Raw genomic sequence first — 20,144 nt, 5'->3', positions numbered from 1 at the left:
GACAACTCTGTTATGATGAAATTTAGTATAGGGATCATGGGCTACCAAGGCTTGAAGCTCACTGACTCTACGAGCTGAAGAAACCGCCACCAAGAAAATGACCTTCCAGGTCAAATACTTCAGATGGCAGGAATCCAGTGGCTCAAAAGGAGGTTTCATCAGCTGGGTGAGGGTGACGTTGAGATCCCATGACACTGGTGGAGGTTTGACAGGGGGCTTTGACAAAAGCAAACCTCTCATGAAGCGAACAACTAAAGGTTGTCCAGAGATAGGCTTACCCTCTACACGATAATGGAAAGCACTGATTGCACTAAGATGAACTCTTACGGAGTTGGTCTTGAGACCAGACTCTGACAAGTGTAGAAGGTATTCAAGCAGGGTCTGTGTAGGACAAGAGCGAGGATCTGGGGCCTTGCTGTCACACCAGACGACAAACCTCCTCCACTTAAAAGAGTAACACTTCTTTGTGGAATCTTTCCTGGAAGCAAGCAAGACTTGGGAGACACCCTCAGAAAGACCCAAGGAAGTGAAGTCTACGCTCTCAACATCCAGGCCGTGAGAGCCAGAGACTGGAGGTCGGGATGCAGAAGCGCCCCCTCGTTCTGAGCGATGAGGGTTGGAAAACACTCCAATCTCCACGGTTCTTCGGAGGACAACTCCAGAAGAAGAGGGAACCAAATCTGATGCGGCCAGAAGGGTGCAATCAGAATCATGGTTCCGCAGTCTTGCTTGAGTTTCAGCAAAGTCTTCCCCACCAGAGGTATGGGAGGATATGCGTACAACAGGCCCTTCCCCCAATGAAGGAGAAAGGCATCTGACGCTAGTCTGTCGTGGGCCTGAAGCCTGGAACAGAACTGAGGGACCTTGTGATTGATCTGAGTGGCAAAAAGATCCACCGAGGGGGTGCCCCACGCTCGGAAGATCTTGTGAACAATTCTGCAGTTGAGCGACCACTCGTGAGGCTGCATTATCCTGCTCAACCTATCGGCCAGACTGTTGTTTACGCCTGCCAGATACATGGCTTGGAGAAACATGCCGTCACGGTGAGCCCAAAGCCACATCTGGATGGCCTCCCGACACAGGGGGCAAGATCCGGTGCCCCCCTGCTTGTTGACGTAATACATGGCAACCTGTGTGTCTATCTGAATTTGAATAATTTGATTGGACAGCCGATCTCTGAAAGCCTTCAGAGCGTTCCAGATCGCTCGCAGCTCCAGGAGATTGATCTGAAAACCTGATTCCTGGAGGGACCAAGCTCCTTGAGTGTGGAGCCCATCTACATGCGCTCCCCACCCCAGGAGAGATGCATCCGTGGTCAACACTTTTTGAGGCTGAGGAATTTGGAAAGGACGTCCCAGGGTCAAATTGGATCCAATTGTCCACCACTGAAGGGAATTGTAAAAATCTGTGGACAGATGGATCACATCCTCTAGACTCCCCGCAGCTTGATACCACTGGGAAGCTAGGGTCCATTGAGCAGATCTCATGTGCAGGTGTGCCATGGGCATCACATGAACCGTGGAGGCCATGAGGCGTATTTTCAAAGCACTTAGCCTTCCAAAGTTCCATAGGTTTCTATGGAACTTTGGAAGGCTAAGTGCTTTGAAAATATGCCCCTATGTGGCCTAGAAGTCTCAACATCTGCCGACCCGTAATCTGCTGAGATTCCCTGGCCATGGAAACGAGAGACAGAAGGTTGTCTGCTCTCGTCTCGAGAAGATAGGCCTGAGCTATCTGAGTTTCCAGCAGAGCTCCTATGAATTCTAGTTGTTGAACTGGAAGAAGGTGGGACTTTGGGTAATTGATGACAAACCCAAGTAGCTCCAAGAGTCGAATAGTCATTTGCATGGACTGTAGAGCTCCTGCCTCCGAGGTGTTCTTCACCAGCCAATCATCGCGATAAGGGAACATATGCACTCCCAATCTGTGTAGAGACGCTGCAATCACTGCTAGGCATTTTGTAAACACCCTGGGTGCGGAGGCGAGCCCAAAGGGCAGCACACAATATTGAAAGTGCTGTGTTCCCAGAGCTGGAAGTATCAGAATGTGAGTGTAAGCATCCTTTAAGTCCAGAGAGCATAGCCAATCGTTTTTCTGAATCATAGGGAGAAGGGTGACCAGTGAAACCATCCTGAACTTTTCTCGGACCAGATATTTGTTCAGGGCCCTTAGGTTTAGGATGGGATGCATTCCCCGTTTTCTTTTGCACAAGGAAGTACCTGGAATAGAATCTCAGCCCTTCTTGCCCTAGTGGAATGGGCTCAACTGCATTGGCACTGAGAAGGGCAGAGAGTTCCTCTGCAAGTACCTGCCTATGCTGGAAGATGAAAGACTGAGCTCCCAGTGGACAATTTGGAGGTCTGGAGATCAAATTGAGGGACTACCCCAACCGGACTATGTGAGGAACCCAACGGTCGGAGGTTATGAGAGGCCACCTTTGGTGAAAAAATTTAAACCTCCCTCCAACCGGTAGATCGTCCAGCACAGGTACGTTTATGGCGGCTATGCTCAGCTGGAGCCAGTCAAAAGCCCGTCCCTTGCTTTTGCTGAGGAGCTGCAGGGGCCTGTCTGGGCGCACGCTGTTGACGCGAACGAGAGCGCTGGGGCTGATGAAAAGGCTGTTGGAAAGGTGGATTGTACCTACGCTTATTGTAAGCATAGGGGGCATTCCTCCTTTCCCTGAAAAATCGTCTACCTGATGAGGTAGATGCTGAAGGCGCCCGGTGGAGAGTTTGTAGACGGCGGTTTCCCATTGGTGGAGCTGCTCTACCACCTGCTCAACCTTCTCACCAAAAATATTATCCCCCCGGCAAGGGACATCCGCAAGCCGTTGCTGGGTCCGATTGTCCAGGTCAGAGGCACATAGCCATGAGAGTCTGCACATCACTATACCTTGAGCAGCGGATCTGGATGCAACATCAAAAGTGTCATAAGCACCCCTGGACAGGAATTTACGACACGTCTATAGCTGCCTGACCACCTCTTGAAAAGGCCTGGCATGCTCCGGAGGGAGCTTGTCCACCAAGTCCGCCAGTTGCTTCACGTTATTCCGCATGTGGATGCTCGTGTAGAGCTGGTAAGACTGAATTTTGGACACGAGCATAGAGGACTGATAGGCCTTCCTCCCAAAAGAGTCTAAAGTCCTAGCTTCTCGCCCCGGGGGCGCCGAGGCGAAATCTCTATAACTTCTGGCTCTCTTGAGAGCAGAATCCACAACCATAGAGTCGTGAGGTAACTGCGACTTCATCAACTCAGGTTCTCCGTGGATTCGATACTGGGACACCGCTTTCTTGGGAATGGTGGGAGGATTAGTAAACGGTTTCATCCAGTTCCTCAGCAATGTCTCCTTAAGGATATTATGCAGAGGGACAGTGGACAACTCCTTAGGTGGTGAAGGATAGTCAAGGTAAAATTATGTATCATACCTGATAATTTTCTTTCCCTTAATCATAGCCGATCAATCCAAAGACTGGTGGGTTGTGTCCATCTACCAGCAGGTGGAGATAGAGAGCAATCTTTTGCCTCCCTATATGTGGTCATGTGCTGCCGGAAATTCCCCAGTATGTCGATATCAAAGCTCCATCCGCAGGACTCAGCACTTAGAGAACTACACCCACAAAGGGACACTCTGCCCAGCTCACCACCGCCGAAGCGGGGGAGGGGAAATATTCCTGCGCACCACCGCCGGGGCGGTGGGCGGGAAACCACACCCGCCGACGCGGGGGGAACTGGCTTATCCTGCTACCGCAACCGCGGGAGGAGCTGGCTTACCCTAACACCGCCGAAGCGGGAGGGATACAAAGCTACCCTACAGCCGCACGAAGCGGGAGGGAGCGCCGGCATAATTTAGTTATCAATCCAGCCACTGCTGAAACGGGGGGAGAAGAAGCAACAGCTCACTGTAACACAAAATTGTCTCAACTCGAAGAGACTTCAATTGGAAGAACTTGAACACGAAGTCCTCCTGAACAGGAAATGAACTTGAACCTGAAATATAACCAGAACACAAACAATACAGATATCTGGGAGGGGCTATGGATTGATCGGCTATGATTAAGGGAAAGAAAATTATCAGGTATGATACATAATTTTACCTTCCCTATCATCAAGCCGATCAATCCATAGACTGGTGGGATGTACCGAAGCAGTACTCACCCACGGCGGGACATGGAAATCCCTGAACGCAACACTGAAGCCCCAAACTGGGCCTCGGCCCGAGCAGCCACATCCAAGCGGTAATGTCGTGAGAAGGTATGAGCCGACGACCAAGTAGCCGCTCTGCAAATCTCTTCCAAGGAGACAGATCTGGACTCCGCCATCGAGGCTGCTTGTGCTCTAGTAGAGTGTGCCTTCAGCTGAATAGGCAGAATCTTCCCCACCGCCACATAAGCTGACGCGATCGTCTCCTTGACCCAACGTGCCACTGTAGGCTTAGATGCCTGCAGACCCTTACGAACAGATGATCCGACTTCCAGAAATCATTGGTCACTTCCAAGTATCTGATGATGACCCATCTAACATCCAGGTATTTGAGCGCATGGTACTCCTCTGGGTAATCCTCCCTACGAAAGGAGGGTAGGTAAAGCTGCTGATTCACATGGAATAGAGAAACAATCTTGGGCAGGAAGGAAGGCACTGGGCGAATCGATACTCCTGCCTCAGTGAATCGCAGGAACGGTTCTCTACAGGAGAGCGCCTGGAGCTCGGAAACTCTTCTGGCTGATGTGATAGCCACTAGGAAGACTGCTTTCAATGTCAGGTCCTTCAGTGATGCCCTTGGCAAGGACTCGAAGGGCGGCTTCTGCAAGGTCCGTAGTACCAGACTGAGATTCCACGTAGGCACTATCGAGTGCAGAGGGGGGCGCAGGTGATTAACTCAGACGACCCCTGAAGCAAGCTAGAGCCGCCACCTGGACTTTCAGCGAACTGAGCGACAGGCCTTTCTCCAGCCCCTCTTGCAGGAATGCCAACACTGAAGATATTGGAGCAGTGAAGGGCGATATAGAGCCCGCCTCGCACCACGACGCAAAGGTACGCCAAACCCTGGCGTAAGTGGTGGAAGTAGAGCGCTTCCTCGCTCTCAGCATAGTGGCGATGACCATTGTCTGAGAAGCCCTTCTTCCTCAGCCGCTTCAGCTCAATAGCCAGGCCGTAAGACCAAAGGGGGAAGGATCCTCCATCACCACGGGACCCTGATGTAAGAGGCCCCGCTCCGCTGGCAGCCGCAGAGGGCCGTCCACCGAGAGTCTGACCAAGTCCGCATACCAGGGACGTCTGGGCCGATCCGGACCCACCAGGATCACCCAGCCCGGATGCTTTGCCACCCGGCCTAGCACCCTGCCCATCATGGGCCAGGGCGGGAACAAGTATAGAAGCTCCTGTGCCGGCCAATGCTGGAGAAGAGCATCGACTCCCAGAGATCGAGGGTCCCGCCCTCTGCTGAAAAAACTCGGCACTTGGCAATTGGCCGAGGACGCCATCAGATCCAGGCTCGGCCGGCCCCAGCGTTTCGTGATGTCCAAGAACGCCCGAGCAGACAGTTGCCACTCTCCGGGATCCAAGGTATGGCGACTGAGAAAGTCTGCCTTGACATTCATGACTCCCGCAATGTGGGCCGCCGACAGCTGTTCCAGATTCGCTTCCACCCACAGGCATAGCTTCATGGCCTTCTTGGCTAGCGGGGCGCTCCTCGTACCTCCCTGGCGATTGACATAGGCCACAGCCGTGGCATTGTCCGACAGGACCCGTACAGGCCTCAGCACCAGTACCGGGAGAAACTCTAGAAGCGCCAACCGAATGGCTCGGAGCTCCAGGAGGTTGATGGACCATTTCGTCTCTGTAGGAGACCAGAGCCCCTGCGCTGTCTGTCCCAGGCAGTGGGCTCCCCAGCTCGTCAAGCAGGCGTCCGTCATGACGACAATCCACTCCGGGGTCGTAAGAGGCATTCCTGCGGACAGCTTGCCTGGCCTCAGCCACCAGCTCAGTGCCTTTCGCACCCGTTGGATCCAAAGGAAGGCGTACGGCGTAATCCTCCCGAGACTGGAGTCCACCGCCGCAGAAGAGAGTGCTGTAGTGGTCTCATATGAGCCCTGGCCCAGGGCACTACCTCCATCGTGGCTGTCATGGAGCCCAACAGCTACACATAGTCCCAAGCCCGAAGAGTAGAGGAGGCTAGGAACTGGCCCACCTGAGTCTGAAGCTTGACGCTCCGGTTGTCCGGCAGGAACACTCTGCCCACTTGGGTGTCAAATCAAACTCCCAGATACTCCAGGGACTGAGTCAGGCGCAGCTGGCTTTTCTCCCAGTTGATGATCCATCCCAGGGAGCTCAGAAGAGCAATGACCCTGTCTGTAGCTCTCCCGCACTCCGCATAGGAAGGGGCTCAGATCAGCCAGTCGTCCAGATAGGGATGGACTTGCACTCCCTCCTTGTGGAGGAAGGCCGCGATGACCACCATTACTTTGGAGAAGGTCCGCGGAGCTGTAGTCAACCCGAACGGGAGGGCTCTGAACTGGAAGTGTCGGCCCAGCACTGCAAAGCGCAGAAAGTGCTGATGAGGTGGCCAGATGGGAATATGTAGGTAAACTTCCTTGATGTCCAGGGAGGCCAGGAATTCTCCCTTTTTCACTGCAGCTATTACGGAGCGGAGGGTCTCCATCCAAAAGTGCCGAACTTTCAAGGCCTGATTGACTCCCTTGAGGTAGAGAATAGGCCGAGCAGATCCTTCTTTCTTTGGTACCACAAAGTAAATGGAGTAGCGCTCCTTGCCAAGCTGATCTACTGGCACCGGGACCACCGTGCCCAGGCGGATCAGGTTGCTCAAAGTCTGCTGCACGGCAGCTGCTTTGACCTGAGACTTGCAAGGAGAGTTTACAAACCTGTCTCTTAGGGGTCAGCAGAACTCTAGCTTGTAGCCGTCTCTGATGACTTCCAGAACCCAAGCGTCTGAAGTTACCCTGGTCCACTCGCCCAGAAACGAGGACAACCTTCCTCCTATCTGCACTGGGCCATGGACCAGGTCCCCGTCATTGGGTACGCGACCCTGGGGGCGGGCCGGAGGACGAACCTCCGAGACGGCGGTCCCTACGAAAGGAATGCTGCTTGGGGGAGAAGTTCAGTTTGAAGGAAGCGGAGGCAGAGGAGGCCGATTTGCCCGGGCGATACCGACGGGCTTCCTGGAATCGGCCCTTAGAGGGACCAGGACGGGCACTGCCGGCCCGAGCCCTGACCTCTGGCAACCTCTTGCCCTTGGACGTGCCGAGCTCTGTCACGATCTTGTCCAGCTCGTCCCCAAAGAGCAGCTTGCCTTTAAAAGGCAACTTGGCTAGGCGAGATTTAGAGGCATGGTCAGCAGACCAGTGCTTAAGCCAGAGCCACCGCTGCGCAGAGACTGTCTGAGCCATGCCCTTGGCCGAGGCTCTCAAAACATCATACAGCAAGTCTGCCAAACCCGACTCCAGCGTCGGCCATTCCGCCCTCCAGGAAGGGTCCGAAGGGGAAGCCCGCTGCAAAACAGTCAGGCACGCCCTAGCCACGTAGGAGCCGCAAACCGAGGCTTGCAAACTCAGAGCGGCCGCCTCAAAGGACGACTTTAAGGCCGCCTCCATTCTCCTGTCTTGGGCGTCCTTCAGGGCAGTGCCGTTTTCTTAGTCACGGCAGTGACTAAGGAATCTACAGTGGGCCAGACAAAGGCTTCCCGTTCCCCCTCAGGAAAGGGGTACAGACGGGACATAGCCCTGGCTACTTTCAGGCTCACCTCAGGGGCATCCCATTGCGCTGAAATTAAGGTCTGCATGGCTTCATGAACGTGGAAGGTTCTAGGCGGGCGCTTCGTTCCCAGCATAATGGCGGAGCCAGTAGAGGTTGAGAGAGAGCCTTCCTCTGGAGAGGCAATCTTCAAAATGCTCATGGCCTGCACAAGCAGGTTGGGCAAATCCTCTGAGCGAAAAAGCCGCGCTGCAGAGGGATCGTCTGCTCCATCCGAGCGAGGATCAGTCTCTTCCATCGATTCCGCTAAGGATCTCTGGGAAAACTCAGACACGCTGCCGTCATCCACATCAGAGGAGACCGAGTCCCCCGAGGGTGGAAGATCCACCCGAGGGCGCATAAGCATAGAGGCCTCATCACCCCGATCAGAGGGGTGGGCAGGGGCAGTGTTCTGCATAAGAAAGGCTTGATGCAGCAGCAAAATGAACTCGGGGAGAAACCCCCCAGTCTGTGCATTTCTGCAGCCTGTGCCGCGGCCCTAGAGGCACCCTCCATCTGCGCTCCCAGTAGCGGGGGAGAGGCGTGTTGCTCGTCCAAAATGGCGTCCGGCGCGAAACTCCGAGAAGGAGCTGCGCGGGAAGAAGGGCGTTTTAATTTCGCCGACTTCTTACTGTTGCCCGATTCAAGGGCAACCAAGCTGTTAATGTCTCCCATCTCGAGGGCGGCCCAAGAAGAAGCCGACCGAGCCACGTGGCTGGTCACGACCGGGAGGACGGCCAGCGGGGGATGGTTGCCTAAGGCAGGAAAGGCTGCAGCGCCGGAGGAAAAACCGGTGAACTCTCCCGGTTCCGAAAGGGCGCCTCTACCTTCGATCCCCCCGCTTTCCCGCTAGGCGCACGAACGTGTTCCGGGGAGCGTCTTTTCGCGCCCTTGCCATCCGAGGCCATAGCCACGTGGAGACCGTTCGGGGAATCCCCTGCCCGCTAGTAAAAGGTAAAAATTACCTGCTTCTTGCTCCGAGCAGCGACAACTTGTTCCAGTGAGCAGCTGCAAAATGGACGTCCTTTTTGAACGTTAAAAAAAAAAAATTTTTTTTTTGTTTAACGGAGCCAGCGGAAGAGGGGAGTAAAGGAGGGACCTGGCACCACCAGGTTTGCACTTGCTCACGAAGAGCCCTCAACCCCAGGTACTCAACAAAACCTAAACAATTAGGCTTGGAGACCTAGCCAGAGCTGCTGCTGTGTGACCACACACCTGCTGAGATAGAGAACATACTGGGGAATTTCCGGCAGCACATGACCACATATAGGGAGGCAAAAGATTGCTCTCTATCTCCACCTGCTGGTAGATGGACACAACCCACCAGTCTATGGATTGATCAGCTTGATGATAGGGAAGGACCTCGAGCACTCAGTCCTGGGCTCATCCTCAGTCACCACAGGGAAGGGAATGCCCACAGACATTTCCTGGACAAATGACGAGAAAGCTTCCTGGACAAATGAGAGAGTCTCTCCGAGAAAGCTTCCTCTCAGGTGAAGAGTGGGATCAGAAGGGAGACCACAAGACTCCTTGGAAGAGAAATATCTGGGATCTTCCCCTTCATCCCAGGAGGCATCCTCCTCGGTATCGAATAAGATTTCTCTAACTGCAGTCCGAAACCGGGCCCATCTCGACGTCGAGGAACCATGTCCTCGATGGCGATGCCGAGAAGTTGACTCCCATGCCGGCGCCAATGACGCTCCCTCCAACGATGTCAATGGGGAGTCGACCGGAGTGGCAGCCGAGGCCGATGCTGCAAGTGGTACCGGAGTCGGGGACCTCACCACAGGCATGGAGCCAGCTGCCGCTTCCATTGACGGTACCGAGGGCACAAGCACCCCTGGTACCGAGGGAGACTGACGCAGCAGCCCTTCCAGAAGGCCTGGAAGAATGGCTCGGATGCTCTCCTCCAGAGTTGCTGTTGAGGAAGGCTGTGGGGCAGGTACAGAAGTCGATGTCAAAATCTGTGGAGGCTTGGTAGGTGGTACGAGCGCTCCTCCCGGTGTCGACGCTTTCCAGGTGCCGAGTCCTTTGACGCCCCAGAGCTCCCGGTATTGTGCCTCAAAGGAGACTGGTGCCGATGCTTCTTCACCTTCGCTCGAAGCATGTCACTGGTACTCCTCAGTACCAACGAGGAGGACGTGGAATCTACACGCCTCCTCGGGGTCGGGTCCGACAGAGGTCAGTCCCGGTGGGTCTGCACAGCAGGAGCCTTCGAGACAGGTGGAGACCCACTCGACGGCTCACTGCTCCCAGCTAATGGTGATGTCCGGACAGCCATTACCTGCGCTCCCGATGTCGACGCTGAGGAATCAGTCGGAGCTCCGAAAAGACGGTCCCAAAGAGCTCTTCTCGACGCCTGTGTCCGTTTTTTCAAACTCAGACACAACTTGCAAGCGTCCGGGCGATGGTCGGGCCCAAGGCACTGGAAGCACCAGGAGTGCGGGTCAGTGCCCAAGATAGACCGCTGGCACTGAGCACACTTCTTGAAGCCGCTGGGAGGCTTCCATAACACCAGTGGAAAAATTGTGGCGGCGAAATCAAAAGGCTCGATTGTGCCGACAGAGGGCACAAAAAGGTAGCACCGCAGACGGGCGACCCAAGAAGGCCGCAACGGAAGCCAAGGGAAACTTAAAGGTTTCCATTTTTTTTGTACTGGAAAATAAAGAAAAGACAAAATAGGCAACGTAAAACAAAAAGAAAGTGGTAAAAGAACGCCTAAGTCTTTTCTAGGGCTTGAGGGAGAGAGACTGACACGCAGCCACTCTCCACCATGGAAAAAGAAAAACTGAGGCGGGAACTGACGCGTGCGGGCGGAAAGATGGCAGCGCATGAATAGTGCATCCGTCCCACGCTCTGCTGGCTGTCACAAAGTTTTCTGGACTTCACTGGGAAAATCTCCGTTCCTGGGGCCACCGTGGACACCGACCCACATGTGAGAACAAGCAGGCTGCTTGTCCTCAGAGAACTGAGGAATTCAAGGATATTACGATTTAGAGCCCCACTTTTTTTTTTTTAAACAATAGAATGGAGATAGGTCAGTTAGATTCAGGCCTGCTCTTGGAGTTCTTAACTATGTCTGGCCAAGTTGAGCAGTTAATGCTGGAAATCAGTACAAGAGGTTGTTCCCAAGAAATAATTAAGTAGAGCTGGTGCTGTAAGAGACTTGAGGGATATGTCCTTGATACATACAGCTTGCATCGGAGCGAAACATGCATGTCGGACAATTAAATCCCTGGGTCTGACATATTAAGAGATAAGTAAAAACTATAGAAAAAAATATAAAAACTATAGAAAAAATCTTTAACTCGGGTGAGCCGATGAAGAAGTTAGTGCTGAAGACATTGCCATTCTTTTGGTTTGGAGCAATGAGCACTGCTGAGGTCACCAAATGTGAATAAAGTAGAATGTGGAAATGACGTTGTGATTGAATAAAATTGGTTTATAAAATTTGGTACACTGAATCTCATAGTACGAATACTTTAGGAAATCAGTACTAGACATCTAGCTTTCTCCTCCCCTTCCTAATATTCGCTCTAGGCGTACACAGATTTTGTCAGGCTAGTCAGTTAACCTGGACAACTTTCAAATACTTTAACCTAGCTGGCTAAGTGTCCTTACTTTGTAAGTTAGATCATTTTGAATACTAATCTCCATTCATATAAAATAAAATTATTTTCTAATGCTCTCTCAACAGAAATGCAATACCAAACTCTTACATGATGCACTCTTATATTTAAAGTGCTCAAAGTGATTACTACTTTCTTCTAACTTGTACAACCAAATTTAATTTGATGTAGCTGAATCACTGCTTTAGAATGTACACCAAGTACCTGGCATATGGAACCTATCCATGGACAGGCCCTGGAGTTGTTTACATATCCTATTTTTCTCCTGAAACAGTGCATCTTTGAGGGCATTTTCCCTGTGCCCTCGGGTGTTCAGTGCTTCAATCAGTTGTTCCAATTGCGCTTGGGTGCTGTAATAGCACCATCGATTCGGTTTTACCACTGGTTGTGGGGATAAATTGGTTTGGTCAGTGGAGGAGGTAGTTTCTGCAGATTTCAAATGTTCTCCAGCTTTAATGGATTCTTGAGATAGGTCCATTCCATTCACATGTGTGATTTCAGCTGAGTGAGGTAAGAGCATGTCTTCTGTTAAGCCTGAGTAATCTTCTTCAATGAACAGGCCAGGGACTGAAGAAAAGATCCAGTAGCGGCGGTACAAGCGGTCACGTCCCAAAGGGAAGACATTAGTGCAGGCAGTAGCACTTTGGATCTTCTCTATTAGTTCCTGCTCTTTTCTTTGATGTTCCCACTTTAAAGTTTCTTCTTCAACATTTAGGGGTTCTAGCTTTTCTGACAGTTGATCAAAGTCCTGATTAGCAGCTTCTTTCAAACCTCTTCTTCCTTAAAAACACAAAGGAAACCAAAACAAAACTGTAATTCTATGTTTTCAATATCAGGCATCAAGGAGTCTTAAGTGACCTGAGGAAATAAATTATTTTGTGTATTTCAATTGAGGCAGCCATGGGCATAATATATATAAGAAATCATATTAAGGGTTAATTCTGTTTAAAGGTGCTCAAATACTATTTTAAATTCTCAGTCCTGCAAATGAAGGAATGCAAGCTGGAGTTAATTACTCAATGTCTAGCTTGGCTAAGCCAAAGGTTAGAAAGGTCAGTGAGAAATGAAACTCTGTCCCTTGTGAATAATGAAGGCTAGCTCAACATTTGTATACTATTAGGCATATTGAATAGTTTTGCAAGCAGGCATGAGCCAGACATATGACATATTGTAGTTTAAAGATTAGGCAGAAATACTGTTTAGAGAGAGGCAATAGATTAGAATTTAGAAGTTCTTGATATTTAGAATATGTTTTATAAGGATGCTTATTTTAGAATATGTTTTATTCTGTAATTTCTATGTAGAATATTTGTTCAATTCTTTGTCTGACTTTCTAAGCAAAGACTGCAGTGAAGAGGCCAACATGTGTTTTGAGTTTTCTGTGGTCCTAGCAAGTTCTGTGTAAGAAGCTGATAGGTGAAAGAGGTCAGGACTAGTCAGCTCTCTTCTCCTTGATTAATTATAGGTAAAATGTAGAAATGGTCTTGAAAGTAATAACTGATATGTATGCTATTAAGTAAGACTGGACCTTGACCCCTTTAATGAATGCCAGAGTTTAGTTAGCAGTTAGTACTAGGAATATGAGAATAATAAATGTAAGAATATCCATTATCCTCTAAGTGAATCCAGGTTAAGCTATAGATGAGAAATCAATCATAATAACATGCAGGAGTTCTGGAGCCCAAATGTCTGGTTTGAGAGGCCCCAGGTCACAGGTCAGTTTAGGATGTCTGGAACCTATGTAACTGATATTTGTATAAAGCTGATTGGTTGAGGAAAGGTAATCAATTTATTCCTTAACCAATTGGAGAGTAAGGGGGCTAGGCTAGGCTAGATAGAACTGTATTTAAGTGGGAGAAGAAGCAGTTTACGTCAGAAGGAGCTCAGAAGAAAGAGAAGGACAGAAGGAACAGACAGAAGAAGGAGAAGACAGCATAAGAAGAGAAGCAGCTGAGACAGAAGCCACAAAGACACAGAGAGCTGAGAAAGAGAAGAAAAGAGCTAGAACTGATGTCCTACTGTGTCTGCTGGCAAATAAAGAAGATTACTCTCTCATTCTGGTGTGTGCTGTCTGACTCCTGAAGTATCATAAATTCATGCCTCCATTCCTGCAACACAATGACTAATTTGGATTAATTTCGTAGCACTAGTTTAGTAGGAAAAAACACAATTATCAACTTCCTTAAAAAAAAAAAAAAGAGACATATGAGGAAACTGTGGTTTATGAACATTCATCTATAAACAGAACATTAAGCTTGGATCTTACCCATGGCATAAAGCCATGCCTTCATTTTGCCTAGATTCTAACCATGTTCCTCTACTACTGTAGCATATTTTATACAATAAAGAAAATGTGAAGGATAATATTTTGGTATGAAAAGCCAAAGATGAGAATGAACTTGGTTAGAAAAAAAAATCAAACAGAGAAGATCAACTTAACACCTCCACAAGACAGCACCTTTCATAACCATATCATTTCATTAATGATCAGGACAGAGAGAAAATCCTGGATTATTGTGAATTTAAGACTTTTGAAGTTAAAAATGATCAGGTACTTCAGAAATGATGAGTAACAAAACCCAGATCTCCAAATTGTTATACATTATGAACAAAAATTTAGCACTCCTGTCACCTTCTTAAAAGGACTGGCCCAAGCGTATCTGCTACCCAAAACAGGGTGAGGCAGTAAGAGGCTTAAATGTTCTAAATGGCACCAGCTGACAGCAAGGGACTTAAAAGCCTGCAGGACTTGCAGCTGGGAGGTGTGACTACTGAAAGGATGGTGAATAAGCAATCAGATCAAAAACAAAAAAGGAAATGTAATGGTCCACAGCATATAACCAAACTTCACTAATCACATCACGACACGCTAGCCACCTGCTTGGGCCTACCCCAAGGCCAATTAGAGGGTCTATCCCCAGCACAGCTCAGGTCCACCTGCATCTGCCATTTGTGCTCTACACTAGCACCCTCCTCCCACCGACTGGGTCCCAATCACCTCTGGGTGAGTCTCCTGATCTCAAATTATCCTCAGCGATTTCTAAGTTACTGGGGGCCACACTCCCAGTGGTCCCACAGTTCCCAGAAAAATGAACAAAAAAGGTGCAATCAACAAAACATTAACAAGTAACTGAATATGGATCAATTATAAAGCTATCTAAACACTTGCTTACTATCTAAATAGTACCTGGGGAAGTCAGTACATATAGATGATCGCAGGTTATCAAATACTAGTAAAAAAGGCCCGTTTCTGACACAAATTAAACGGGCACTAGCAAGGTTTTCCTTGGAGTGTGCATGTTTGAGAGAGTGTGAGAGTGACTGTGTGTGTGTGTGACAGAGAGAGTGAGTGTGGGTGCGAGTGTGTGTGTGACAGAGAGAGTGAGTGTGGGTGCGAGTGTGTGTGTGACAGAGAGTGAGTGTGGGTGCGAGTGTGTGTGTGACAGAGAGAGTGAGTGTGGGTGCGAGTGTGTCTGTGAGTGAGAGAGTGTGTGAGAGAGAGTATGTGTGCGATACACAGACTCTCTGTGAGACTGAGTGTGTGAGATTGAGAGACTGTTTGAGAGTGACTGTGTGACACATAGAGAGTGAATGTGATACAGTGTGAGTCAAGTGAGAGAGAAAGACACCGACTGTGTGTGAGAGAGAGAGAGAGAGAGAGAGAGAGAGAGAGAGAGAGAGAGAGAGAGAGAGTGTGTGACAGATACCTCCCCCTCCGGTCTCAGGACCCCCTCCCCTCTGGTCTCAGGACCTTCCCCCCCCTCTGGTTTCAGGACCCCCTCCACCCCCCCTCTCAGGACCCCCTCCCCATCTCTGGTCTCAGGATCCCCTCCCAATGTCTCCCCTCTTTCTTTCTGCATCCTTCCATCCAGTGTCTCCTTTTTTTTCTGTACCCTTCCATCCAGCATCTTCCCTCTTTCTCTCCCCATCCTTCCACCCATCTACCCCCTCTCCTGATCCTTCCATCTAATGTCTCTCTCCCCCTACTTCTATCCAGTGTCTATCTCTCTACCCTTTTCTGTTCATTGTCCCTTCTCTCTCCACATCCTTCCAGTCTCTCCCCTTTCTCTCTGCATCCATTCATCCATCTCCCCATTTCTCTCCCCATCCTTCCATCTGTTTTCCCTCTTTCTCTCCTCATCCTTCCATCCGTCTACCCCCCTCTCCTGATTCTTCCATCCCCTTCTTTCCCTCCAGGCCTGCCCACCCAACACAGACCTGCCAAGTCTCCCGCGAAACACGCGGCGCCAGCTCCCATTTCTGGCCACTGCTGCTTCTCCTGCTGAGAACAGCAGAAGAACAGGAGAAGCAGCAGTGGCTGGAAATGAGAGCTGGCGCCATGTGTTTCGCGTGAGACTTAGCAGGTCTGTGTTGGGTGGGCGGGCCTGGAGGGGAAGTGGCTGGGCCTGGGTGGCGACGACCTCGTGGGGGGTGGAGGGGGGAGTGGTGGCGAACTCGGGGGGGGGGGGGGGGGGGGTGGAGGGGGGGAGCGAAGGCAAACTGGGGGGGGGGGTGGAGGGGGCAGCGGCGACCTTGGGGAAGGGGCGTGGCGGCGAGGGCAGCAGTGGTGGGGCCTCCTGCTACTGTTGTGCAGTTGGTCAGTGCTGCGTGTGACGTCAGCCTGATCCTATGGAGCCTAGCAGACCAACTCAGGAAAAAGCCACAGACACAGGCAGCAAGACCATAGAACGTTGGAGGTGAGAATTATTATATAGGATAAGTATTCACAGGACCTCTTCCAAACTGAGATTGGAGAAAAATCCAGTATTTCCAAGATGAATTTGAGCTCCTGAGAAAATCAGAGCCCAAAACAAAAAGTTTTAAAAATAATTGGTCACATCACAGCAGGTTACCTCTTATCTGTGTTAACTAAAGCGGGAACAGTCATTTCTCTGTAACAGCTTTAAACATAAACATGCACCGCCTGCTGGCTAAACTGGAGAAATACACTTCAAGAAATAATACTGTTTACAGGCTTAAAACACACTGTTTTGTCACAAATGGTAATTAGTAAACATAAATATATAAAAAAACAAACAAAAATTGCTTTATATAATGTGAAGAGGACATAAGAATTGAGAAACAATCAGTCCATTGTTATAAAACCTGTCAACAAAAGGGGCTTGGTTATGGTGATGGACAGAAAGTTTTATGCGTTGGAGGCAAAAACACATAGTAAAACCTTTTTTTACGTATATTAGAAAAGAAGCCAATAAAAGAATCACTTGGACTGCTAGATGACTGAGGGGTAAAAGGGGCACTCAGGAAGACAAGGACATAGTGAAGAAATTAAATGAATTCCATATTTCCATCTTCACCGAGGAAGTGTTGGAGGAGGCAGAAGGACTCCTATTATTTAATATACAGAATTAATTCCTCATATTTTTGGACAGAGAGAAATGAAGATTTCTCTCCTTCTAATCATGGGAAAAGCTTGTTGGAATAGCAATTCACTCTCTACCCCTCCTCTTGCCAAGTCAGGCAATTGAACCTGATTGCCCACGATCTCTCCCATTGAATATGTTCAGGCCTCAGGGAATTCAGGAGACAGAGTTCTTTCCCATGTCCTTTGAGGTAAGGCCACTTCAAAGCTAGAGAGAATGACCCTTTTTTGTTGTAACTATAAGAGGACATAACACATTGCAGAAGACTTTTTTCCCCTCTGCCTAGAACAATTAGATCAAACACTATATCTCCCTGACAGACAGATCTCAGGAGCCAACAGCAATAGTTCTATTACGCATCTCTTTGAACATAAGAGAATCTATGTTATGACATAAACACAGGGTCTGAGCTGACAGAGAGAAATCTAACACCTCTAGAAGGAAGCAGTTTTAACTCTTGTCTTTAGAATAAGAATGATCTGGGCTGTCAGAAGCTTGAAACATATAACCTCTAAAGGAAATTAATTAACTCTTGCCTCCTCTTCTTAGAATTAGAATAAAAATAAGAATAAAGGGATATACTAAGATAAAAGATCAAAGGTTCTGACAAATAGATTCTTTTATGGGAAAACTGTAATATGAAGATAAGGATCAAAAACATCTTGTCACTTCTAACAGGACAAATGCACCTTCTGAAGAAAATGTAAACTTATGCTATGTATTTCTTTGTTAAACAAAGGAAATCCTGACTGACTGTAAGATGCTAATTAAGGAGGGGAGAAGTCCTCCCCTCCCTCTTGCTCTCTGTACTGTAAGGAAAGAAAACCCTATTTAAACCTTTTTGTAAGCCAGGAAAGATGGGCAGTGTACATCTCTTTTGGCTCCCAAGCCAGGGAGTCTGAAAGAATGTCCTGACCCAATTTTCCTTATATTTCAATTTCTGTAATATGCTCTTCTTTCTATTCTGATCTGTATCTATTCTATTTCTTATTTTTTGTCCTAATTCTGGATAAAGAATAAACATGTGTTTTCCCCCAAAGGAAGCTTCCTTGGCTCTTTTCTTTTGTTATTGTTTTAATAGGCTTAAACCAGCTGTCCGTATTTCTAAGATATCAGTTGAGAGGATTTGTCTGCGTAGTACTGCTGGCCTGATTGGACTCCGGGGCGCAGCAAGAACAGGTGCAAACAAAAGATATGGGAGCGATACCAGTGCTAGAAATGGTATTCAATGCTGATGAGTTAGAGAAACAAAAAAAAAAAAACTCTGTACACCTGAAACATGCAATGGGGCAATCTGACAAACTGAAGAATAGCAAATCGCCTGGACCGGAAGGTACACATCCCAGAGTATTGACAGAAATGAAAAATGAACTTGCAGAGCTATTGTTAGCAATATATAATTTATCTTTAAAATCAAGAATGGTACCAGAAGATTGGAGGGTGGCCAATGTAATGCCAATTTTTAAAAAGGGTTCTGGGGTGAAATGAGAAATTATAGACTAGTGAGCCTGACGTCGGTGCTGGGCAAAATGGTAGAGACTATTATAAAGAACAAAATTACAGAGCATATATATAAGCATAGAGAAATGAGACAAAGCCAACATGGATTTAGTGAAGGGAAATCTTGCCTCACCAATCTATCACATTTCTTTGAAGGGGTGAACAAACATGTGGATAAAGGTAGTGCTGTAGCAAGGGCAGCTGACACCCGAGGCGGGTCGCTGCTCCACCCCCCCCCCCGGAGCGCATTCTTACTAGCATAGGAAAGCGGGGAGCGGGCGGGAAGGCCGATCCACCCCGACTGCACGTCGCTGGGAGCTGCGTCGGCTCCGCTGGTTCCCTGCTCTCTCTGCCCCAGAACAGGAAGTAACCTGTTCCGGGGCAGAGGGAGCAGGGAACCAGCGGAGTCGACACTCCCCCCCCCCCAGCGGAGTGCACCCGGGGCGGAGCGCCCTACCGCCTCCCCTTCCTACGCCACTGGATAAAGGTGAGCCGATTGATATTGTGTATCCGGATTTTCAAAAGGCATTTGACAAAAGTACCTCATGAAAGAGTCCTGAGGAAATTACAAAGTTATAGGATAGAAGATAATGTCTTACTGTGGATTAAAAACTGGTCAAAATATAGAAAACAGAGAGTAGGATTAAATGGTCAGTATTCTCAATGGAGAAGGGTAGATAGTGGGGTTCCCCAGGGGTCTGAGCTGGGACTGTTGCTTTTTAACAATTATAAATGATCTAGAAATGGGAATAACTAGTGAGGTAATTAAATTTGCTGATAAAGTTATTCAAAGTTGTTAAATCGCAAGAGGATTGTGAAACAATGCAACAGGACCTTACGAGACTGGGAAATTGGGCAAATAAATAGCAGATGTTTAATGTGAGTAAGTGCAAAGTGATGCATGTGGGAAACAGGAGCCCAAATTATAGCTGCGTGATGCAAGGTTCCACATTAATCACCGACCAGGAAAAAGACACAGGTGTCATCGTTGATGATACGTTGAAACCCTCTCCTCAGTGTGCAGCAGCAGTTAAGAAAGCAAATAGAATGTTAGGAACTATTAGGAAAGGAATGGAAAACAAAAATGAGAATGTTATGCCTTTGAATCACTACATGGTGTGACCGCACCTCAAATACTGTGTGCAATTCTGGTCACTGCATCTCAAAAATGATACAGCGGAATTCGAAAAGGTATAGAGAAGGGTGACAAAAATGATAAAGGGGGTGAGACGACATCCATATGAGGAAAGGCTAAAGTGCTAAGGCTCGTCAGCTTGGAGAACGGATGGCTGAGGGGAGATATTACGGAGGTAGTGAAGAAACAGTGTGTTTTAAGCCTGTAAAGCGAAGTATCTTACCAGAAGCAGGTGTTCTCCGAGGACAGCAGGCTGGATATTCTCACATGTGGGTGACATCACGTCGGCCCGGAGGATTTTCTAGTAAAATCTAAAAAGTCTCTTCAAACCGCGTTCCGTCGCGCGAGCGATCGCACAGCGCATCCGTGCGCACGTCTTCCTGCTCGCTGCGTGGACACGCTCCTCAGTTGAATCCAAAAGATGAAAGAAATACAACTCGAAAGGGGAGGTGGGATGGTTTGTGAGAATATACAGCCTGCTGTCCTCGGAGAACACCTGCTTCAGGTAAGAAACTTCGCTTTCCCAGAGGACAAGCAGGCTGATATATTCACATGTGGGGTATCCCTAGCCCCCAGGCTCACTCAACACAACAAACAATGGTCAACTGGACCTTGCAACGGTGAGGGCATAACAAGGATTGACCTGAAACAAGAAATTTCTAACTGAGAGTGCAGCCTGGAACAGAATAAAAATGGGCCTAGGAGGGTTGGAGTTGGATTCTAAACCCCAAACAGATTCTGCAGCACCGA

General features: G+C 48.9%; 1 protein-coding gene across 1 annotated transcript in view; it reads right to left on the bottom strand.

Annotated features, from left to right (window-relative positions):
• BAZ1A (bromodomain adjacent to zinc finger domain 1A) overlaps positions 1–20,144 on the bottom strand; it is a 763,171-nt gene that overhangs the window by 184,190 nt on the left and 558,837 nt on the right. Inside the window, 1 exon segment of the mRNA XM_030214053.1 lies at positions 11,580–12,155. Coding sequence (XP_030069913.1) covers positions 11,580–12,155 — 576 coding nt within the window.

The sequence above is a fragment of the Microcaecilia unicolor genome, chromosome 9 (assembly GCF_901765095.1).
Source record: "Microcaecilia unicolor chromosome 9, aMicUni1.1, whole genome shotgun sequence".
In the NCBI taxonomy this organism is placed as follows: Eukaryota; Metazoa; Chordata; class Amphibia; order Gymnophiona; family Siphonopidae; genus Microcaecilia; species Microcaecilia unicolor.
This window is presented reverse-complemented; position numbering and strand designations above follow the sequence as displayed.